The sequence below is a fragment of the Hetaerina americana genome, unplaced genomic scaffold (genome assembly GCF_022747635.1).
Source record: "Hetaerina americana unplaced genomic scaffold, ioHetAmer1.1.p SCAF_10, whole genome shotgun sequence".
Classification (NCBI taxonomy): domain Eukaryota; kingdom Metazoa; phylum Arthropoda; class Insecta; order Odonata; family Calopterygidae; genus Hetaerina; species Hetaerina americana.
In genome coordinates, this window is record NW_027286070.1 from 2,982,794 (window position 1) to 3,005,811 (window position 23,018).

Below are 23,018 nucleotides of genomic sequence, written 5' to 3' on the forward strand. Positions count from 1 at the left end.
AAATGCTCAAGTCAGACAAGTTGATACATTTTGACTTTGAACATCCTCCTATTTCTGTTCAAAAGTGTCGTAGTTCATTGAATTAAATAATTTTATGAGAATGAATGAAATAAATTAATGGTGAATGAGTACAAATGGTCAAGAGATTGAAGTTTTAATGCACATAATAAGCCTTGGCTCATCCACTTTTGATTCCATCCAGTGCAGGTATATGATGATAAACAAAAATTCATCCTACACCCATTCATCTCTCCTCAATCTGGGAATAGTCTGCCACACCAAGGATATTTAAGAACAACTTTTAAGTTACGATGATACTATGGATAATTAATCAAACTTTGAAAACAGAATTTTAAGAGAAATACTCACAGGTAATTATCAAATTCTTCTTGAAGCAATGCAACCTCTTCCTCAATGATTTCTTTGTCCTCTGTGTCGGCAACTTGGCATGCAACATTACCTTGCTCCAAAGCTTTTTCAAGCTTTTGCTGACCTTCAGGTATGTCACTTTGAAGAACCTGTGAGAAAAACCAGAATGGAAGAATAGGCATTTCATTACTTTGGACTTCATGTAAAAATGATGCACTAGAAGTAAACTTACCAAGTCCAGAAAACTTACACATTTCAAACACATAATTACTTAACATTTACACTTATGAGCTGATTCAATTTAACAAATTAAAAATGTGCAAACTTAATTCACAGTATTATGACAATTATTAGTTGAGTAAATGGATCAAGTATTCTGTACTTGAGAACTTTTTGAGATAAAAATATGAGAGACATAGATTTGAGGAATTGATACTGGGTCATGATAGAATGTATATTTGAAGCACTGGTAGTAGACAAGTATGAGAGAATTGTATTTTGCTCACTCTGCCATGATGGAGAGAGAATGGAAAAGATTCAAATCATCAAACAGATTCATATGAGGGAAGAAGAAGGGATTGGCCGAGGATGCCATGGTTGAATGCAGCTGATGAGTCTCAAGATGAGTACCATTCCTAATATCAAGGCCTCCTATGAAACTAAAAATAACCAAATAATTGTTTTTATATTTACCGTAAGTTGGGAAACTTTGTTGCTGAGTGTCTCTTTGTCACCAGTGGGCTCTGAGCACTTGCTCAATTTTTCCTTGGCAGCACGTATCCATTGGGCAAAATCGTTTCCAGCATTGATGAAGGCCTGCAATTACATTGCATTGATAAACACTTTGGGTTTAATATAATGAGTATTGTGATTAATTTGAAAATATCACAATTGGTAAAAGTAGTTTCATTCCAAATAAGAAACAAAAGAAAGGAAATATTCTCCAAAGGTGGTGATAAAATTTGAACCCCAACCTTAGGAACACTATGTAGAGATGTAAATAGAATGAAAAATGTGAAAACAAACGTAAGCAACCAGACGCACTCCAAGTGGTCATTTATTCCCATGTTGATTCGACTCCAGAGATTTCCTCAAGGCACACACAGTTTAAACATGTAAGGCATACTTTAAACAATTATTTTGGGGACCTCAAAAGGGGTACAGTTCTTTCATGTTACAAACACACTATTTTAATTGCATGGAATTTTATGTAAAATTGATTGATCACCATAGATTATAAGTTACTACAATTTCAATGATAATGTATACATAATGGTTAGGATGATTTCTGAGCATGTAAACCATGGCCATGAAATATTAACTGTAATAGAGGCATGATAATTATTTGAATGGATCACCTGGTGCTGCTCTACTGTCTCCTTTTGCCTGGCGTACAGTTCCTTGGCTTGTTTGCTCAGTGTTTCATATTTGGTGGATATTTCTGATGCAGGTTGCTGCTGCAGCAAATCCTCAGCCCTCGACGTCACCGACTGAATCATGGGCTCAAATGACACAATGTCTTGAACAATGCTGTCAGTTTGTCTCAGTGTTGCCTTTCTTTCTCCAATGCTCAGGGAACTTAATCCTGATGCTTGACCCTTCTTTGCCTTGGATATCTAAATAAACCATGGATATGGATTGTGCATGATTCATAAAATTAAGAAAACATAAATCAACATTGAAATAAATGAGAAAAACTACTTTAAAACTATCAGAATTGTAGCTTTCATGAAAATATGAATGATTTGTACAATTAATGGATAGTGAATTTACCCAAATAAATGTTTATGGTGGTGTAGGAAATACCAATGAAGAAGTTTTATCCCAAAAATATAGTGTCCCACAAATATTTTAAAAATTGATATCATGAAATATTATCAGTCGACAGATTTAAATATTTCAAATTAAAGCTTAAGTACCAAGATATTTCATTGGAAAAATCAGATGCAAATTCATTGTAAACATTGCCCAATCTTCAAAAAAGAGGATCACTATTGTAGGGTCCAACTACATTACACACTACAGTGTCCTCTAGCAAAGCCCTTAGCCCTCTGGGTGGACTGTAAATACAGCAGAGTAAAAGATGAGTTTGCTATTGGCTCAGATCATGCTAGACTTTGCCTTCTAAGCCTGCCTTGTCCCCATGGCGCACACATGTTTGAGGGTACCATTGGCTTTCATTGCTCACTATCCCTGCAAATGTAATTGAAACCACACCTTATGCCCTCCCTTGCCACCCCTTGGTCCCCTTTCAAACCTCCCCCTTCTTCTCTGGTTTTTCCCAGCCCTCTCTCCCTCCCCCCAAAAAGGACCCAGTCAGTCCCTTTCCCTCCAAACCTAGATCATACCTCCCCCTCCATTATAACCAGGCACTCTTGTGCACATCAATGGATCCACTTTGCCTCAATAAGGGTTGGTGACCTGAAAGCTTTACAATATCCCCCCTTTTCAACAGCTGTCCCTTCATTCAGATGTCAAACTCTTCCATTCCATCTTATACAACAAAATAAATGATAATTCCAAGTAACACTTCACACCATGGCAGTGCATCAATGTCGTAGCTCACCAGATAATAGAGTCATAGTTACAATGTGCATAATGCAGTTTCACTGACTGGTGATCTTTGGTATGAGCCTGGCCACACTGAGCAGTGAGACTGCACACCAAATGGGCACCCCTTGTAAATTAATAAATCTGCTAATTATAGTAAATGATATAAACAGTACAAAATTATTCTATTATCCTTAGGCAATTTAAAAACCCCCAAGGTAATTAATAATCCAAAACTTGTAAAAAATTTCAAATACAATTTTAAGTTTGCTGTGCTTAGTGAAACATGTCCAGGAAAAGTGTCTAAACCTTACCCTAAATCAATTATGAGCCTATGCAAAGGAGTAATTATCTTTCACAATTGCTAGAAATTCCCCTAGTTGTTACACGGTACACACATTGGTGCAATGCAAAACCAACATGTATCTCATGTATACACAGCCACTTCTCTGAATCCCTCTCAAGACCTCTCCTGCCCCAAGACATCGCTTCCCATGGTTTTTGCCTTTCTATCTCTCTCCTGCCCTCCCAGAAACCGCTTCTCTGATAAGAGGGACTTAACATTTGGGCCAATTTTCCCAAGCTCACCTTTCTGCCCTACAATACCCCCCTCCCCACAGTCCCCATCTCATTGTCTAAGCTCCTTCATCCAAATGGAACAACCAGCCATTTTGTAGAGTGAGAAAAAAATGCACAACTCTTACCTTTTGCTCACACACTTGTTGTAGTTTGGCCTCTCTGTCCGTAATCCATTGTTGCAGCTGAGAATATGAGGAACTGTAGTCGGCCCATTGTAAGAGACTTGTCTCCAAATGCACTTTGGAAGTTGAGATTTTCCTGACAATTCTGTCCCAATCAGTTTGAATTTCCTTCAGTTGAGCATTTATTATATCTTTTCCGTCAGATCTTGTGTTCCGCACAACTTTCTCTCCAAGATTTATTGTCATGTGTATCAGATTTTGGGCCTCTTCTCGCTTGTTCAACAGATCCTGCAATGATTAATCATTTAAAATGAAAAAATGCTGTAAGGATAATTTAATTATGTACTTGCTAACTCTCCATACATGAGGACCCAACTATGAATTGAATATTTGATAAATATAAAATGAGAATAACTTAATGGGCATTTGATATCTTACTTTTGTCTTACTTCTCTGTTTCTAAACAAGACACATGCTCCTTGATGGTCATTGAGAACAAAGTGGAGATGGATAGAATTTACTGCATAGTTTTCACATCCATATGATAAAATAAGCCCAAATTAATACAAATGGGAATGAGGAAGAATGATTAAAGCAGGTACATACCAAGATTTATTTTATAAGCAATTGGTAACAGGGCAATTACAATGATGGATGGAGAAAGGTGAGGGAAATATTATGATATGGAATGAGATGGAGCCTATTGAATGATCAACTAATTAATAACCGGCTAATGGAAAAAAGTTGGCTAAAAATGCGACTAAGCAGAAGTGACAGCAGGCATACCGTAAGACATATAATTGTGGTAAGAGTATTTTTTTGGGAATAATTACAATGAGGAACATTACTGGAGTACTCATAGTTAGCAAGAGCTATGATAGTAAAAAGAGATGAAGTAGGTAACTAGGCAAAATGGAGGAGAGCTTTGGAAAATAAATCTTAAAACTGATAATGGCTCATCTTGAAAATAAATACCTGGATTTGCTCAAGGCGTGCTTGAAGCACTTCTTTACTGCTGTTTGATGAAGCTTCACTGCTTTGCCTTATGACCTGCTTTGCATTTTCTATCCAGGATTTTGCTTTGGCCAAGCTGTCCTCATATTGGGTGTGCTGGTCCCTGTTTGTTTCAACCTTCTTCAGGACATCCTGAGCCAAATTCACTTGGACCTAAAGCAGTAACACAATAGTTCATGCCATCATTATTTATGAATGCAATCTTTAAAAAACAGTTTCTATTGTATGCTCCCTCTAAAAAACCTCATGCATCACAAGATTCAGATAGTTGCAATAAGGTAGCCATTCCACTCAAAGATTTTCAGGATAAATTAGTCACTTTACTGAGAGATTAAGCTAATTTAAATTGTGGACAACATCTAACAATATTGTTTCCACAATAAAAAAAGGGAGACTCAGCTTTTTTGCATGCCTTCACTTGAAAATATAAAGCATCATTATGTTGGACAGAAAAAAATCCTTGCTACCCTGAAGTACATTAAGGTATGCTCACCTTTATTAAGCAAGATTTTTGAAGTGCCTACTCTATGCTCCAAAATGATTGCAAATCAATGACTGAAACATTTTCACCTACTAGCCTACAATTCTTTTTCTGCTTACCATGGCATACTCTAGTGAGTCTTTTTCTTTAAATCTAGCCAAAATGGAAAATAATGAATTTCACCCAACCATTACACAGAGTTGCCAATGCTCCAAAACTTGATGACTCTCCCTCTTGTCCCAACCCCAATCAAACCAATATCCCCAACAATTTCCCAGCCCAAAATTCCAGACCCACTCTTATAACACTTACACATACATCTTACCTAATCTTTCAATCAATCATAAACTGCCTATATGAACAATATAAAAACTTACCCTCACTAATTTAAAAAGAGATAAAAATTATTATTCAATCAATACACATTAACAAATATGGTAGTTTTTTAAACTTTTTTCTTTTTTTTTCTTTTGAGCAGCCTTTTCTTCTTCAACCCCCAAAAATTTCAATAATGCAGTTTGCATTGTACCAAGAGTACCTCCTTCTGGGCACCTCTGCAAGTGAGATTTTAGATAGAGGAATTCCTTAGAATGAAAAATACTAGTACTTAGCAAAGATGTATGAAATAAAATTGAACCTGTAACTAAAACTGCTGAGGGCACACCAAGTTGTTTTATATCTGTAAAGTGAGCACGCAAGAGTCTTGAAACAATGACTTTATAAAAAAAGGTTGTAAAAATGATTCAGTCTCCCTAAAAATAAAACATAAATTTGGTTTTTTGATAGTCATTTTAAAGAGTATTGGAGGTAATTGGTGGTGACAGCAGGTTAAACAAAAGAATATTTTATGTATTCTTACCTGATATCTTGAATTTAAATGCCTCAACTGGTTGTTGACATAAGTTTCCAAATGAGAGGTCAGCAAGGATGAAGCTGTCTTGTTAAATTTATCAATTTGCTCATGCCCTTTCTCTAGACCTTCCAAGATTCCCTAAGGAGAAAGATAACTTTTATTAAAAATATGCCAAAAAGTTAACACTTACTCGAGAAGAGCCAGTTGGTTTGAGTTGTTTGAATCCACTCAGAATTAGTAGCTGTTTATAGCATATCAATGACTAAATTAATTTCGCAGTGAAATAAAAGTTTTTACCTTAACTTCAATGACTTGCTTGTTTTTCTCTTCAACATTTGGCAGCAAAGCATTTTTATGGGCTTTCACCAGAATATCAAACTGCTGCAACCAGTCAGACAGTCTCTCAAATTCTTCTTTGTAGGCCTTCCATTGAATGACCATGGTTTCCAGCTGCTCCTTTTGTTGCTTGATTTCTATGAGAGTAACAAATAAATCAATTAAAATAAAGAACCAGGTTGGACAGATCTGGGAAGGCACGACTTCATCAGATATAAAATCTGAGAACCCAAGACTCATTTATAACCAAACATTTCCCATAGAGAATATGTAGTCACTGACTATCTTCACATGGCTATTTAACAAGCAAATAACATTTTTAAGAGTAACTTTAACTAATGAAAAGTCCAAGAAACCAGTCAAGTGGATTCAGGAAAGATTGAGAGTAAATGGGGTGCTGAGGGTGTTATAGATGGGAGAATATTGAGAATGTGGAAGAGAGAAAAAGCAATGGGTAGTTTCGATAAAATTAGGGAAGGTAGAAAGTATGCAGAGCAAAAAATGGGTGTATGTGGCATATAATTTAAGGATATTTTGTTTCACATCAGTCAGGACTAAGGAATATAGCAATACATAGGGCCTATATTGAGTAAATAATCCTATTGATAATGCTTGATATGAGCACAACCACTTCACTGAGCAGTCTGGATGCATATATCTGGCTCAGTTCACAAAGCAATTTGGTCCATCATCATTTCATCTTCCATCCAACTTCTAATCAACGCATTGTAGCCATTTTAAATATTAAAACTATGCATTACCATTAGCAGACATACTAATTCACACTATGGAAAAACATGTTGAACTCACCATTGAAAAGACCCTCAAAACTCTCGCCAAGGGCCTTGATTTCATTCCGAACAATTTCCTGTCCTTGAGGAGAAGTGCTTGCCAGGACAACCTCCCCTGTGTGGTGGAGGTGCTCAACCAGAAGTTCTCCTTGAGCCTTCTTATTCAACAGTGCCTAGGAGGAAAGATCAACAAAGCTGCAGTTAAAGATGCCAGAAAATGATACCTCTCCCAGAACTTAACATAAGTCTATGAACAGACATTGCTCATTGAAAATAATATTATCTGTATGACCACAACTTACTTCACTGATTTAACATGAGAAATGAAGAGAATATTTTCTGCATGCCTCATCAAGAAGTGAATTAATGGAAAGAGACCATATCACCATAGGATTGTTCTTATTAAGTTTCCCTTCATCAAACAAAATAATAAATTCCCTTCAATCCCTTAAAAATAATTTGAAATAACTCTGGCCAGAAACTAATTTTTATTCACCGAAATAGTCTCCCTCTTAGAGTTTTACCTGCAAGATAATCAATTTAACAAACCATAATGCGTTTATTACAGGGCTGTTTATTCTATATGGAATTAAAGTACATTTTACTTTTTATTTTCAACTATGATAAACTCTATGGTAGGTTTTCAACGAAAGGAGCCATAAAAATTGTTATCAATATTGCTAAATATACCTGCACCATTATTAAAAACCATGGAAGTCCATGGCTGAGGGCCACTGTGAAGCATTCCCGAATTACCATGATTTATATCAGAGCAAATCTCTAATCCTTCATGCTGTCTTCTTACTTTATTATTAAGTAACATGATGTGAGTTCACTCAAGTACAGATAGCAGCAGTCAGCATTCATTCAGGGAATAGTGTGGTTTTAAGGGACAATGCACATACCTCCAGGGGAGCAACTGCACTTTCAATTGCAAGCTTGTCACTCAGGGAGCGTTGCTTCATGGCTGGAACTTTCTCTCTGGCACGGGCAAGCCAAGCAATGAGATCATCCTGGGCCTCCTTGTACAGGCGGTGGTACCTGTACTGATCCTCTCTCTCCACCAGCAACACCTGGAAGGGAAAGGGGGGATTGATTTCCATCTGCTTGGGAATGATGATGTGTACATAATTATCAACTAAACGTATTCCCTCAAATGCATAATTCAGATGGTTCATGCAGCAGCCTTGTGGATGAGTAAATGCATGCCTCTTGGGCAGATGATTACTTAGAATTCTCAACAAATGGAGAAAGTCTCTGAAGACAAAGTTAGCTAAAAATAAAAGCAACTTGAGTTAACATGCACCTAGGAAATGATAGTTGGCACATGAAAAGAAACTGATCCTCTAATCCTGCATTTGAAATACCACCCTCCTCTCCCTCACAATAATTAATCTTCGCCTTGAACACTGTAAAATTGTTTATGCAATAGCTTAATTAGCTTTGACTTCTTGAAGTACATGATTTTCATTATATACTACCCCATGAATTAAAAATAATTTCTCGGTAGGAAATATTATTCCATTCTGTTTTGGTTACTTTAAGAGGCATAGTACACAAATCTAACTTCTTTTCACCCTCGCATGCTGCGATGGAAGCAATCAATCGTATAATCTCTGGCCTCACTTGACCTCCCAGAATAAATAGTAAGTCTTTTTATGATATTCGCATCCAATGATATTTTTCAAAATGTGGGCCATCGCAGTGATTAACTGTTTAATTAATCAATTTTGATAAACAGTATTTATATGGTTGCCACTTTTTCTTGCTTCTTAATAAACAGAAAAATGGTGGATTTTTATTTAAGTAAATATTACCTTAATCTTTTCCACCAGTGCATCAAATTTGTTCAGGATTTCTTGGGCTTGAGATGCAGCAAGGCTCTGCTGACCACTGGCCAGCATTTCAGCGGCTTTTGATTTCAGACTCTCAACTTCTATCTTCTCACAGCGTGCTTTTTCATCCAGGCACTAGAATGTAAATGAAGGGCATGATTATTAATTTTACCAGTAGGAAGCATTTACATTTTTAAAATCAGCAGTTTTTAGTGATTGTAAATATGATTTTAATTTGCTGGTAAGATTTTCCACAACTACTTAAGTGATAATAGCAGCCATTAAAATTATGATAAATATAAAATATTAATTTTGCTATATCTTAGAATTTAACTGTTGAAAGAGAGACTGAAATTCAGTCCTACTGTAGCAAAGTGGGTTTACAATTATTCTCACAGTGTATCACATGTCCTCAGCTCATATTTTGTCTACATCACTTTCTCCACTGGAACATGTCATATCATTGCAGTACATTGATGATTATTCACATTGGAAGACCCATATGAAAATCCACTCTCACTCAATTTTATATTCAGCAAAAAAGATAAAACCATTTCTCATTCACTGTGAAAGCACTCTTTCTTCTGTGAGGAGAGTTTAAAATGCAAATGGTTTAAAAAAACATACATAATGAGATCCTCATATACTGCACCCATTATAGAAAATTTATTCTGCACTAAAGAGAAATTTCAAATACTATTTATAATGCCTTTTTCCCTAAGAGAGAAATAACGAGCAACATTAACTTTTATTTTTATTTGTACCTTTAATCTTTCAAGCTGTGACCTTTTCTCAGACATTGTTGTTTGATACTCAGAGAGCTCATTGAAGACTCCTTCTATGTATTCAACTGTTTTATTCAATTGGTGTATTTGCTCCAAAAATCCAGCCCACCGCTGAATAGAGTCATCAAGGTTTGCCTGAAAGAATCAACAGGATGATGACAATCAAATGTGAATTTACAACATCAGTCAAAACGTGAATTTTGCAGCTGAAATATATTTCACAGCTCTGTGAATTCAATCATGGATTGTAAAATCATTCAATTGGTTACATTTTCTGAAGCAAAATTTGAAAATACCTTGATTTCAACCATTCTTGAGGCTAATATGCTCCATTCTTCCTGCAGAGCAGCCAATGATTGATTGATGGGATCATGACCGGAGGGGGCTGTATTCGCTAGAACATTTTGTGCCAGCTCAACTATCCCCTGCACTTTGGAAAATCCTTCTTCTTTGTACAGCAATGAATCCTGTAAAATCCATATTTACATACTCAGGTTGTATTCTGACCAACTTTAGATCAACAACGGAACAAGTAAATTAACACAACAGTTACCTGAATCGTTTCAAGCTTTCCCTCCAAGTCTTTCTGTGATGATGCACTCAAGTCAGAGCAGTAAGAAAGTTTGTTTTTGATGTCCTGAAGCCATTGTGTGCATTCTGCCACATGGCTTTCAAATTCCTGATGAGTGGAGACATATTGATTCCAGCGACTAGTTAGGTCCTGTGGAAGACGACGATGAGGCATTCAGAAAATAAAGTAAAGACACTTTGTTTGCTCAATCAGTACATTTACTTTGACTAAAAATTACATAAGAATGGCTCACCTTAACTTTATGCGACACTTGCTGGTATTTCATACCCAGCTCGGATATCTGAGAGCTACGAGCACTGATGGAGCCCTTGTAAAGCTGCTGGGCCCTCTCAGTCACAGCATCAATCTCAAGCTCTTTGGCTCGAACTTCTCCTTGCAAATTCTGCAATTGGAAGCAAAAAATAAAGCCAAGCATATCGAAAATGAATTATGATAATAATGCTTCATTGTTCAAAGTAGTCAAAAGACATTGAGCTCGTCAGTGTTGGATTATTTAAACAGACAAAAGGGAAAATGTACATGAAATAAGAAAATAACCACAAGTACAAAGAGATAATAAACAATATAACAGACTCTTTACTGAAGATACACATAGTAAGTTTGACCTCCAAGGATTCATCCACACTGTGATACAACTTGCTTTGTAACAGTTTACACACTCATTTTTGAAGTATTGGGATAGATGGATACAATAGATTAAATTGAATTTGAAAGTTTATTGTACATTTGGGTAGCAGAATGGTGAGGATCTTGCACAGAACAGGTTAGATGAGGTTTTAGAGGAACTGCATGGAAAATGCAGAACGGAAATGCAAACAGAAATTCTTACTGTTGGATGCCACAGAAAAGAAGGGCTAGATGATAAGAGAGGAGAGAATCCAGAACACCATCAACATGAGAATTATGTTGTATGGAACATTCTAAAAAATCCAAGTTTTAATCAAATTTTACATACATAAAAATTAATTGAAAAGAATAAGAAAATGGATGTTACCCTCAGTATTTCCAGCTGGTCTTTCTTCTCCTGCAAGTTTGGCTTGAGGTCAACAGCATGCAATTTTGTATCAGTTTCTCTTATCCATGATAAACACTGGTCCTTCAGTGATTCATACTCATTCCACTGTTGTAACTTATTTTCAAAAGCTTCAATTGTTGACCTGGAACCGTTTAAAATTCATGTCAAACAAAATATCTTAACACTTATTTTTGGGTGTTTACAAATAAACATGGGAAATCTTAAACAAATATAAAAGGGCATATTTAAAAATATGAATCTTACTGCATCATCGATATAAGAAGTCCCACTCTTCATTACGCTCATACTTTTACTTGCACCCACAACTAATCGCATTCAACTAAAATATTCTACAACTTTTTTCAATTTATTTACTAAATAAAATTATTTTTATAAACTCATAAGACTGCATTAAAAACCAGCATTTGCATATAAGCTTTTGTCCATGAGCTAACATAAATTTTCTCATGGATTTTATTTTACCATCTAGATGCCTTTGGTAGTCCGTGTGCCATTTGGGATCTCAATGAGGCACTTTTCACATGCCCAGGGGCCGAATCACACGTCCAAGGCAGGACTCAAACCTTCAATCTTTAGGTTAGCAGTACACACTGGACTAACCTTAGTTAGGAGAGTTTAGTGCAAACTACCTATTAATCAACTAACTGACACTTTAATCTTAAAAAAATAAAAAAGAATTCCTTCCTTGAGTAAAGCCAGGCATTTTTTCTAGTAATATTTCATGCAATTAGCATTGGAAAATAGTGCACAGCTGCTTCATTATTTATTTCATCGTTGAAAAAAGAATCTTGAATCCTAAGGAAATTTCAGGATTTCACCACTGGATCCTGAGATTTGAAATACTCATCCCAGGATTACAATATCAAGGCTACCACCAATCCTGCTATTGACCCTGGGACATTCCAAATTTGCGATATAGCACAAAAAGATTTATGAAATTTGGCTCTATATTCTGAAGTTTATTTTTAGTTTCATGAATGTCCCACCACCAATAAATCAAGACTTTTTAAAATTTTATTATTTTGTATTAATCTAAAAAGAGCACTTTGGCCTTTACATCAGACTTTTAAAAATTGTATGTAACAATAGAAATAATTATACCCAAGCTCTAGACGGAGATAATTCCACCTGGGTGGGAATCGAACCCACAGCCTCTGGATTGGTGGGCAAGGATGTTACCCCATCGCCACAAAGGCCTATCTTTTTTTTGATAAATATAAGGTATTTCAGTTTAAATAATGAATCATCTGTAGTAAATAGCCTATCATCATGAAAAAATCAAATGTAACCACCCTACCTTACGGCAGAGGTGAGGCCTTCCCATTCCTGCTGTGAGGAATCAATCTGTGAGCGTATGTTCACTTGGCCGGACTCCACGGTCCCAGGAATGACTTTCTCACCAAGAGTCCTGATCTGGTGGATTCTGTGCTCTTCTTCTGGCAGGCTTGCATGAAGGTTCTAGGGAAGAGTTCACATGGTCACTTGGACTTATGAATCAAAGGTTTGTCACTAATGCCATAGCACTATTAATGCTAAAAATTGTCAAAATGCACATGGATGTTTGCTTTCTGATGAATACTGGGTTTTACTTCACAAGAAAAATTAATCTACACCACTGTGATTCTGTGAAAATCCCACAAAAATATGGCATTAACAATACGAGTGCTAAAGATAAAATTAGATTTCATATCAGAAAATCAGACGATATTTCCCACATTGGATTTTTTCATATAATTAACATTTAACATTAAGGTTATTGAACATATTTGAAAGATCAGAGCTTTGTCTTTAATGTGATACAAAATAATTGCACCATTGTTTCTCACATAGTTATGCAAAGATCATTTGAGATAAAAGCTTTTTATGCAAAAAATAAAACTTAAACGTTTGGAAATTATTGAATTAATAGGCTTTGAGGCCATTTCTTATGAAGTCACTTGTTCTTCCTGAAAGTCAAGATGCATGATAGAACAGTTTTATCCTTTATATTTTTTAGTGGTAAATTGCAAAACAATGCTCAATGTATACAGCAAATTTACACACACATTACACCCATTGCACATCCTCATCACGCCCTTCTGAGCTAATTAGCCATCTCTTCAATCTACTTCCATTTGGGCGCACTCAGCACTTCACCTGCTTTCTCTTAATTGCCTCATGGCACTGTAATTTTTTCAAGTGAATGCCTCCTTGTGAGCCCTGAAAGATTGACTCCGCAATGAGTAGGATTTAGTATGGTTTGGTTTTTTGATGTCCTTTTTTGTCATTTCAGTGAATCACCATAACTTTGTCCTGCTCTGAGTATGTTTTATCCTTTTCATCCTCCCAGTATAACACCAGTATGTATGTTACTCTCCCTGCCAAAAATCTGCTCTCCCTTTTTCAAATCAGATTATGCAGCACATGGAATGCACCAACCCTGTTCTTTCCTGCCAATCCTACCACCACAGTCTGCACTCAGTTTATGTAAGACTGGTATATCGTCATATTGGTCTGGGTGAAGTGAGCGACCTTAAATTGTCTAGTAAGATCATAACAACATTGGTGACTACATTTTCTTGCCCAAAAAAAACCTCAATGTTCCGCATCTTAAATGCAGATAGCAGGCACAATTTTATGTCACAATGACTGAATTTCGGGAGGATTTTTGTTTTAAGTACCATCTACCTCCATATACATGCCTTCTGTCATCAATGTTGATATTATTAGCAACTTGATACGAAGATTCACATTTCTGATGCAACATTTCCAGAAATGGATTGACTTCATGCAACAGATCATACACCAGTTCTCCTTTCTTTTTCAAGAGCTGGTTGACATTTAGGGAATAATTAGCCATAAATGACAAAAATCTGTTAGTATAACAATAGTCTTTTGTCTCTGGCCATTAAAAAATACTAATGTTGACAATTATGAACAGAATGTTTTTTATTTCTCCCTAACAGACTGTTTTCCATCTTGTTATTCAACCATTTGGAAATGTTTGATTGAGGGTCCTTCTCATAATTTTCTGTCAATCATATATATTTGTTTGCTCTTTAATATAACTCATAACGACCTTGTCAGTGAAAAAGTCAAGTGGCACCTGCAAATGAATCCAAACTTGGGTAACTGTCTGTTTCTGCCCAAAAATCCTGGGAATCTCTCCCCAGAGGTTGCCTCATATGTCTGCCAAGAAGCCTTCCACTTCTACTACCACCTCTCCCTCAGTTGGGATGACCAAATCCAAAAACTACATTTTACACTGGCAAAGCACTGCCACTACTGCCAGCCATAACTTCACTCTACACATCAGTTCCCAACATAGGTAAAACAGATCATACTGCAAATGATGATTTCATAAGGGAGGCTAGTAATGTTGTAAAATAACAAGTAAACCTACCAGAAATAGGTGATAAACTAGATATATGATAATTATTTCTCATCTGAATCACTTTCACATGCCAATACATCAAAGTCTGGATCATCATCGCTGTCACCTGTATCATTTTCGCACTCACTATTGCTACTTAAATGATTACTTTCGTTTACGGTAGCATTATCATTCAGCCTCTTTCTTGCCATTCTGATGAGTCAAGATGGTGATTAATGTGGGACACTTCCCAGCATCCCAGGTCAATTACATCATTTGATTTTAGGCTTCATATGCCATCTAGAAAATATTTTAGGTCCTCCAAAGTCCAAATTATTTTTCCAAGAATGGCTGTGATTGTAGCACCACGTCCAGCCATTGAATATTTTATGATACCACCAATATCAAATACCAATGCATTCATGTTTCTCCAAAGAAATCGTAAGATGCACCATTAGGTTCAAAGCACTCCGAAAGTTAAATACAAGAAATTATACCAATTTATACATTCTAGTGTATTCTAATTCCACCTCTAGTAATTATATAAATTTTTATGTTTTACATATCCAGATAATGTAAGCAATAAAATTTTTACATTAGTTATTTAGATATTGATAAATAACAGTCGTGGGAGCTTTGAACACTCATCAATTATGAAAACTTTTTCCTGATTATCAAAGGAGGTGCACAATGTAAATGTGATTTTTCAGTCAGAAGCAAGCCTTGGATTATTTCAGGGACCAAATTGTAAACAAATGTATATTTCATGAAAAGTACCTTCAATCTCTCCAAATTTGCAAGAAGAGATATCCTCTCAAGGTCTGTATCCTCCCAATACAGCACGGTGTTATGAGTGGCGTCGAGCCATTCCTGGGTATCCATAACAGCTTTGCTGTACTGCTGATGGTCACTGACTATGGCTTCATACTGCTCCACAAAGTTCTGATGAAAGAGCAATAATGCAGAGATTTTAATGGGGGTCATTCTAGTTTACAAGTATTTTTAAAGAGCTTTATTTTTAAAATATTCAGTCTGCACTTCCTCTATAATGTCAACACTCACCTGACACCTTTTCAGTATGCCCTGATGCTGATCAATAATGTTCTTGAGGAGCTGTTCAATTTTGTCATTTTTCTCAGGCAGGCTGTCCACTTTATCCCTCAGGTTGATTATGTCCTGCTGGTGATTGGACACATCATGCAGGAGGTTGCGATACGTCTGCAATTTGGCTCTCTTTTCATCCAGGGTTGTCTTCAGTTCAATCTCTTGTGGCAGCTGTGCCTCAACTTCCTTCAGCCACTGCTTAATACTGGCACTACACTCCTCAAATCCTGTCCACCTGAGAAGGAAAGGTACATTCAACTAAGCCATAACTTTTATTTTACAGTATTAACAAATTTGTTCACTGATTGATGCAGAGAAATTCATGAGTATAATACGATATTAGGAGTTAAGCATAGAGCAGGATGTAGCAACAGTAAAATACCTATTTAACTGATTTAAATAAAAACCATAATACCATCTCAATGAAGCCAGACACCATGAAACAAAATTAACGTATAAAAAAGTGAGAACCTGATGACTAAGTTAATTAAAAAGACTTTTGGGAATTCCTCCATGTCGGGTGTCTCTTGGCAAAAACAGTACCCCCAGCCATACTGTTGGCTACTTCAGGTCAGAAAAGTGATGATACACCGAATTTGCCCTGGGAGCCCTACGTTGGCTCTGATTGGTTCTGAGATGACCTGATGCAGAGGAAAGCCCAAAAGCCTTAACCACTGTGGGTAAACGCCCTGGAAACCTAATATTCCATCTGACTTAATAAATAGTTTAATAGTTCAAAAACAATCATCAAAATTCCTATTAAGAGGGAGTCTACTGTGAGGGCAAATCTGACAGCATATTCTATAAGAGTGAGGAGAATAATAATAATATTTCCCCCACAAACTACTGGTGACCCTATGTGCTTTGTGATAAAGAATTACCGTAATAATTTTGCTTGAAGCTCCCTCTCACTGCTGGCAGCACTGTCGAAAAGTGATTCAAAGGCCTGCTGAAGTTCCTGAAGTTGCAGTCTTATAGTCTCACGTCCCTCAATTGCCGTTGTTGAATATGACTTCTCACCAAGCTCTACAGCACTGTTGAGCATAAGCAGTGCATTTGGCTTGTCAGACAGGAGCTCCTTCAGCCCAGTAATGCTTTCTTGGAGGTCTTGGTGTGCAACCACCGAGTCTCCTTCCAAACAGTTAGATAGCTTCTCTTGCATTGATGAGAGCCAGTTGGAGCAATCATTGTATTTTTTAAGGTACGCTTGATGATCTGCCACCGACTGCTCGCATTTCTTCATTATTTCCTGGATAATGAATAATATATTGTCATGATGAATTTCATCATTTGATGTTGGGACAACAAAAACCAAATACAAACTTGTCTGTTGCAGAACTTTCTGAAAATAGAAAACCTGACATATGAAGGTAAAATGTCTACTTCCTTAATAAAAACTGTGTATTTTCATGTTTTACATGGAAAAACTGGATAACACAGACGTAGAATTTCTAACCTCCCCATCTGTGTCATCTGGAAACCAGAGCCATGTCAAAATTATCAAGCAATGCATATAATTTTGTTAGTTCACCTCAGCTATCATTTGGACAATCCAAATACTGAGGCATTAAAATGAGAGCACTAGTAGAACTGGCGTATATGTGATAAGACTCATTCATAAGCTAATAATTTTTAATGAGACAAGGTCTCACTTCGAATGACCAGAAGAGTCACTATATAACCTAAATGTATCAATAGATCATTTAATTGTTTCACATTTGAATGTAACTGCTCCTTGGGAAAAATTATTTTCTGCAGTTGTTTTATTGGGATGCATCTTGTTAAAGAGAGGTTTTTAAAATTGTTCCTGTCTCACTTTGGTGCACTTATGGTTACTTGATGTGGGAGATCTATCAATGAATAGTATATAGACAACATTGTACACATCATGTCAATATGATATCATCCCTGAAATGAAGAGCCATAAGCCTTGATTGGCATTATCCTTTTGCTAGACAAACATAAATCCCTAAGCCCATAAATGATTGCATGGACAAGGTTGTTATAAAAAATGTAAACATATTCAAATTTTGTGCCATAGCCTTATCTGTTTCTGTGCCTTATGTCTAGCCACTCCCATCTAAGAAGGACAGCTATGCTATATCATTAACCAAGATAATCAAACATAATTGGGAAAGAGTGAAAATGGTTTTCTTTGATTTACAACACAACAAGTGGACTTATTTCATTCTAAGTTCATTCCAAAATTCTAACAAAATTACTACCGATACTCTCAGAAATTGCACAATATATACAAAAAAATCTAAATTAATGTTTAGTAATATTTAAGGAATGCATTCCGAATTTTCTCATGATAATAAATGCTAAATGATCAGTTATTCAACAGCAACTCATTTAACGACAAGTTTTTGAGGAATCAAGGCCTTTCTTTAAGTGAAGTATGTAATGTATCACTAGCGTTACTCCACGTTGAATGGAGTCTTTCACTTTATTCTAAATTCATATCAACCATCAAAAATTATACTGAATGATTATGTTCACATTCACTGAAAACAGACAAATTACAAAAAGTAAAACTAGTCACCATGATGCTACCTAGGCTGAAAAATGATAAATGCTTCACAAAAGCAAGTTTTGCAAGATTGTTTTTGTTAAAAAAAATGAAAAATACTTTTTACTTATTTTTTATGTTTCTGAATTTACCAATGAATTTTTGTAAAATTTAAGCAAGAGTTTATTACTTTCATTTCAATTAAGAAGCAGAGAGCATTTTGGATCACTAAATGAATGCTCACTGCTATTCAAAAAAGGAATATTTTTACTACGTGGATAACTTACACAGAATATTTCAGAGTTTGATTATTATTTCAAGTATATATGACAAATATAATAAGGTTACCCTTTGGTTAAGGCTTAGATTCATAAGAAGAAGAGGATTTTGTATGAATGATTCCAAGGTATATTCTCCGTTATGGAGAAAGGGAGAGGAGGGAAGAGCAAAAAGAATGATCAAGTAGACTAAAAATATGCAAGGGTTCAATTCATGAGTTAATGTACATACAAGGCAAATGACAAGTGCTCACCTTAGTTGTGACTTGAATAGATTGGAATCTTGAGGTTATTTGCTGGACATTAACTGATATACGAGTTTCTCCACTCTTTTGAACCAACTCAGTTGATGAGTCACGCAGCTTATCAAGATCGGCATCATTTTGTTGAACACTTACAATTAAAGACTGAAAAGCAACAGTAATAGAATTAGTGTTTCAAATTTCAATCTAACAGAGTAAGGTATTTTCCTGGATAAAATGGAAAATGGAATATTCTTCAAGGCACAATCAAAATTAGTTATGAAAAGTCACTCCATAACTCATAACTAAAAGCACACAATGACAATAGAAAATACAAAACAAATGGTATTAAGAAAGTCATAGTGAAATCAACAAGCTGATTACACCATGGAAGAATACACTAAAACATAAAAAGAAACAGTGAAAGCACAGTGAAATTTCTAGGTGGATATTTCAAAAAACACAATTCCTGAATACTTACTGAAGATAGGCACAAACTTTTGGAAAATATGGACACAGATAAACATTTACTAACAAATAAATACCACAGGACAAATATGCAATATTTTTTCAACAAAGTCTTGAAAATACAGGATTGCTTAATAATGCATTGCATGCTTTTCAAATTTCAGGTTCTTTTCTTGGCTTACTCTAATGAAATTACAAAATAGCATGAAACTACTACAATAAAAATATACTTGACAAACAGTAAGGTGAACAATACCAGTGTTTTACCCTAACAGAAAAAGATTAAAACCAACTGAAGCAGAGTAAAATGATGGTACAAGAATTGTTGTGGAATTGAAACTCGTTGCTCCACCTATTCTTATCCCAATTATCTCCTATACACAAAATGAAAATGTAATGGAGGTTACAAACACCTCACAAGTTATCTCCACTGCCTGATACAAGGCATCCATTGCTGGTTTCAGAATGTTCTACCAGCCACCAATTTGACATTGTACAAACACATGATCCCAACTTTCTCAGTCATTGTTGCTCTAATCATGATGATTTTATGTACAAAATATCCCCAATTAAAAAGAACGCCCTATAAGAACTTTGTCCAAGGTATTCAATGAAATGGAAATATGTGAACTGATGAAATTCCCTTTGATTCCAACGCATTCATTGAGCAAACATTTTACTCTGAATCATAATACTACATTCTTACTACAAAATCATTAGGTATATATTAGCAAAATAAATGAAAATATTAAGAAATGCTGGAATTAATACTTGACAAAATAAGTTTCAAAAATAATTCTAATATGATTTTGCTTTTCAATAAAAAAGCTGAAAAATAAACTAAAAACAAGGGAAAAAAGATGTTAAAAACCACATAAAATGTCCATCTGGAAGAGGAAACCACAATCAGAGAAAGGAAAGAATAAATAAGAGAGCAAATTATAAATTAGCAGTTTACTTCAAATAGGTATCTTACTTGTTCTAGATGGTCAGCAAGGGTAACAATTTCCTTCACGTCCCTACTCCTGGATTCAACTATTTTAATGAGATCCTGAGAGACAAATCATAAGATTAGCACATGTTTATTGGTGCAAATATTCACATGGATACTTTTGAGGCGTTAATATAACTATCACAAAGTTAGTCCTGTTACACACAACATGTACATAAAAGCTCATTTGGATTCATTCTGATTTTAATATCACATTGAATGATTAAAATTTGAATCCTGTTAAAATATTAATCAATGATTTTTAAATTCATCAAGGACAAAATTCCAAATTTCCCAATTCATTGAATTATTGAGATCTTGTTCAATATACATCCAACTGGGAATCAGGTTAAAGGTAAAGGATATTAACATCATAATTAAAAAGGACAAAAGGTCTCTGCAAAATTAGAATTGAATTTTCATCATAGGCAGGTAAGTTTAAAAACACATTCAATAGGTGTAGGCCATGAAATATCAGTGTGACAGACCAGGCAGTTAAACAGACTTTTTTTTCATGACTGGAATTATTTTCAACAAAAAAAATGTACATTTGTTTCATTAATTTATTTTGCATAAAAACCTTACCTGATACTTTTCAAGCTGATCCTCTTTCTCTTCTAGAGTAGACTTAGGTGCATAATTTTTCAATGTTGCTTCAGTTTCAGCAAGCCAAGCTAATAGTCTCTCAAATGATATGTCATATTCTGCCCACTGCTGCAACCTGTCCTCGAGGTTATGCCTTACATCACCAACTGAAGTGCTAAACTTATCAAATTCAAATCTGCAAAAAATTAATAGGAAATTATCAAATTATTGGAGAAATTTTTCAGAATAAATCCCTAAAGATATTGATTTGCACAAGAGCACCAATATCCTGAACAAGGTGCATACGTTATTTTGGTCAGGTGCCTGTGAAAATTGCTTACACTAGGTTTATCTTACCTGAGGTTGGCTAAGTCTCTTTCCATTGCCTCTCTTGTTCTTTGTGGCAACTTTTCACTTCTGTTGACTATTAAATCTCCCAAAGATTTCAATGTGTTGGATGCTTCTGATTTGCTTCCCTCTAAATCAATGACCTTCTCCAAGCGTGATTTTAGAGCAGGGACATTGCCAGTGTAATCTGGAAATGGAGAGGTCATGGAAAATAAAATTATGAATAAAATGGCTGATAAATGAAACAGGGAGTCTAGTAGTCTTACTTTAGAGAAGTACGCCCCATGAAGGCAGCAAATGTACTTCATTTAATTGGAAATACAATTTGACACACATTATGTTCTTTCAATTTATTTTTGCTCATCCCTAGAGAATACTTAAGTCAAGTCCAAGTCATTGCAAATGAAAATATTGAACATGTGACATTGCAAAAACTCCTTTGAGTGATTTTTGAGGTCTAAAGTATAAATTATATGACTGAGATTGAAGATTGGTACTGACCAGAGTATGATGACAAACGCTCCCACAACTGCTTCTGGATGTCCTGATATAACTTCTGAAGATCCTGGAACTGTTGAGTTGCATCAAGAGATTCCTCAAGGGCAGTTATTGTCACCAAATAATTATTCACAAGCTTTTCATATCTCTTATTGATTTGATCTGCAGCTTTTGGAATGTCTGCCTGAGTTCCCCGCAGCTGAGAGAGGGCCTGGGCTTTTTCATTGAGCGACTCAATGATTCGCTTGTGAGACAGCACCTCTTGCAAATTTGTCTGTGGCAAAGGGGATTCAATGACATTAAAGGAAATTTTCAATCCATTAAGAAGCAATATTACCTTCTATAATCACTTTTCATAATGAAAACTATTGATACACACTTAAATTATAATAATGCATAATAAATAATTACCATATAATCTATTTAAGTAATGGTATTATTTAAATATTTCCCAGACACTAAAAATCCTGGTTTTAACCAGATAAGTTACCAAGGCATTCTCTTACATTACCACTTAAAAGCCCTGACAACTTCTCATTTTAAAGAGATGTTTCGGTAGTTCCATTAAAAATAAAATACTTAGCTATAAATTTAGGAATTTTAATTCAAATTCTGGCCGAGGAGAATGACTTTTACACTGAGAATTTCTTCCACCTAAGAGACATAATTTTTAACATTGTTTGCCGAAGGACATTTAGAACTAAATAATGAGCAGCAAAATTCATTGTGTGCTTATTTGAATTTTACATTAATTAAGGGCTTCAAATGAAACAAAGTAAAGATAAAAGAAGAGGATTTCAAAGTACTTGGAATTACAAGAAAAATATCAGTGGTAAAACACAGTAAAAGTAATCTACCAGAAAGGAACTACCTTACAAGAAAACTTTGGAAAAAGTAAAATATGTCCCAAACTGAAAAATGGAAGAAGTTCAAGGGGCAGAGGGAGCTCAAAACTTTATTTTGCCGATTTAATATTAAAAATTTTAATAGTTTTAATATATTAATTAATAATACTATTGTTCTCTGTAAGAGAACAAATATAGAATTAGAGAAGGACTTAGCCTTTCGCCAGACCTACCTTATGCTTTAGCAGTCTTGAGCGAGCCTCCTGGGGTGAGGCTGATGCTGATGGCTCCTGGTGAAGAGATTTCTCAGCTGCTTCAAGCCAAGCCAATGTTTGTTGGAGCGTCTCCTGATAGCTGCTCCACTGAAGGGATTGGGCATCCAGCTGCTTCTGATACTCCTTCAAACCATCTTCCAATTTTTCCCACCTTCACAGTAATGAATACATACATGA

At 35.5% G+C, this 23,018-nt stretch overlaps 2 protein-coding genes across 2 annotated transcripts in view; both read right to left on the bottom strand.

The window, feature by feature from the left end:
- LOC139699480 (muscle-specific protein 300 kDa-like) overlaps positions 1-21,324 on the bottom strand; it is a 96,215-nt gene extending 74,891 nt beyond the window's left edge. Inside the window, exons 1-22 of the mRNA XM_071598187.1 lie at positions 21,233-21,324; positions 20,876-21,071; positions 18,844-18,996; positions 16,681-17,048; positions 15,758-16,034; positions 15,473-15,637; positions 12,641-12,801; positions 11,302-11,464; positions 10,540-10,689; positions 10,269-10,436; positions 10,012-10,182; positions 9,695-9,850; positions 8,913-9,065; positions 8,001-8,168; positions 7,115-7,268; positions 6,266-6,441; positions 5,975-6,106; positions 4,596-4,787; positions 3,624-3,908; positions 1,728-1,985; positions 1,063-1,185; positions 370-518 (exon numbers count right to left, since the gene is read on the bottom strand). Of these exons, the coding sequence (XP_071454288.1) occupies positions 370-518; positions 1,063-1,185; positions 1,728-1,985; positions 3,624-3,908; positions 4,596-4,787; positions 5,975-6,106; positions 6,266-6,441; positions 7,115-7,268; positions 8,001-8,168; positions 8,913-9,065; positions 9,695-9,850; positions 10,012-10,182; positions 10,269-10,436; positions 10,540-10,689; positions 11,302-11,464; positions 12,641-12,801; positions 15,473-15,637; positions 15,758-16,034; positions 16,681-17,048; positions 18,844-18,996; positions 20,876-21,071; positions 21,233-21,258 (3,944 nt within the window). The 5' untranslated portion in view covers positions 21,259-21,324. The remainder of the gene's footprint in view (positions 1-369; positions 519-1,062; positions 1,186-1,727; positions 1,986-3,623; positions 3,909-4,595; positions 4,788-5,974; positions 6,107-6,265; positions 6,442-7,114; positions 7,269-8,000; positions 8,169-8,912; positions 9,066-9,694; positions 9,851-10,011; positions 10,183-10,268; positions 10,437-10,539; positions 10,690-11,301; positions 11,465-12,640; positions 12,802-15,472; positions 15,638-15,757; positions 16,035-16,680; positions 17,049-18,843; positions 18,997-20,875; positions 21,072-21,232) is intronic.
- A 368-nt stretch (positions 21,325-21,692) lies between these two features.
- Positions 21,693-23,018, bottom strand: part of LOC139700179 (muscle-specific protein 300 kDa-like) — a 341,062-nt gene continuing 339,736 nt past the window's right edge. The window contains exons 33-34 of the mRNA XM_071598761.1: positions 22,800-22,992; positions 21,693-21,995 (exon numbers count right to left, since the gene is read on the bottom strand). Coding sequence (XP_071454862.1) covers positions 21,693-21,995; positions 22,800-22,992 — 496 coding nt within the window. The remainder of the gene's footprint in view (positions 21,996-22,799; positions 22,993-23,018) is intronic.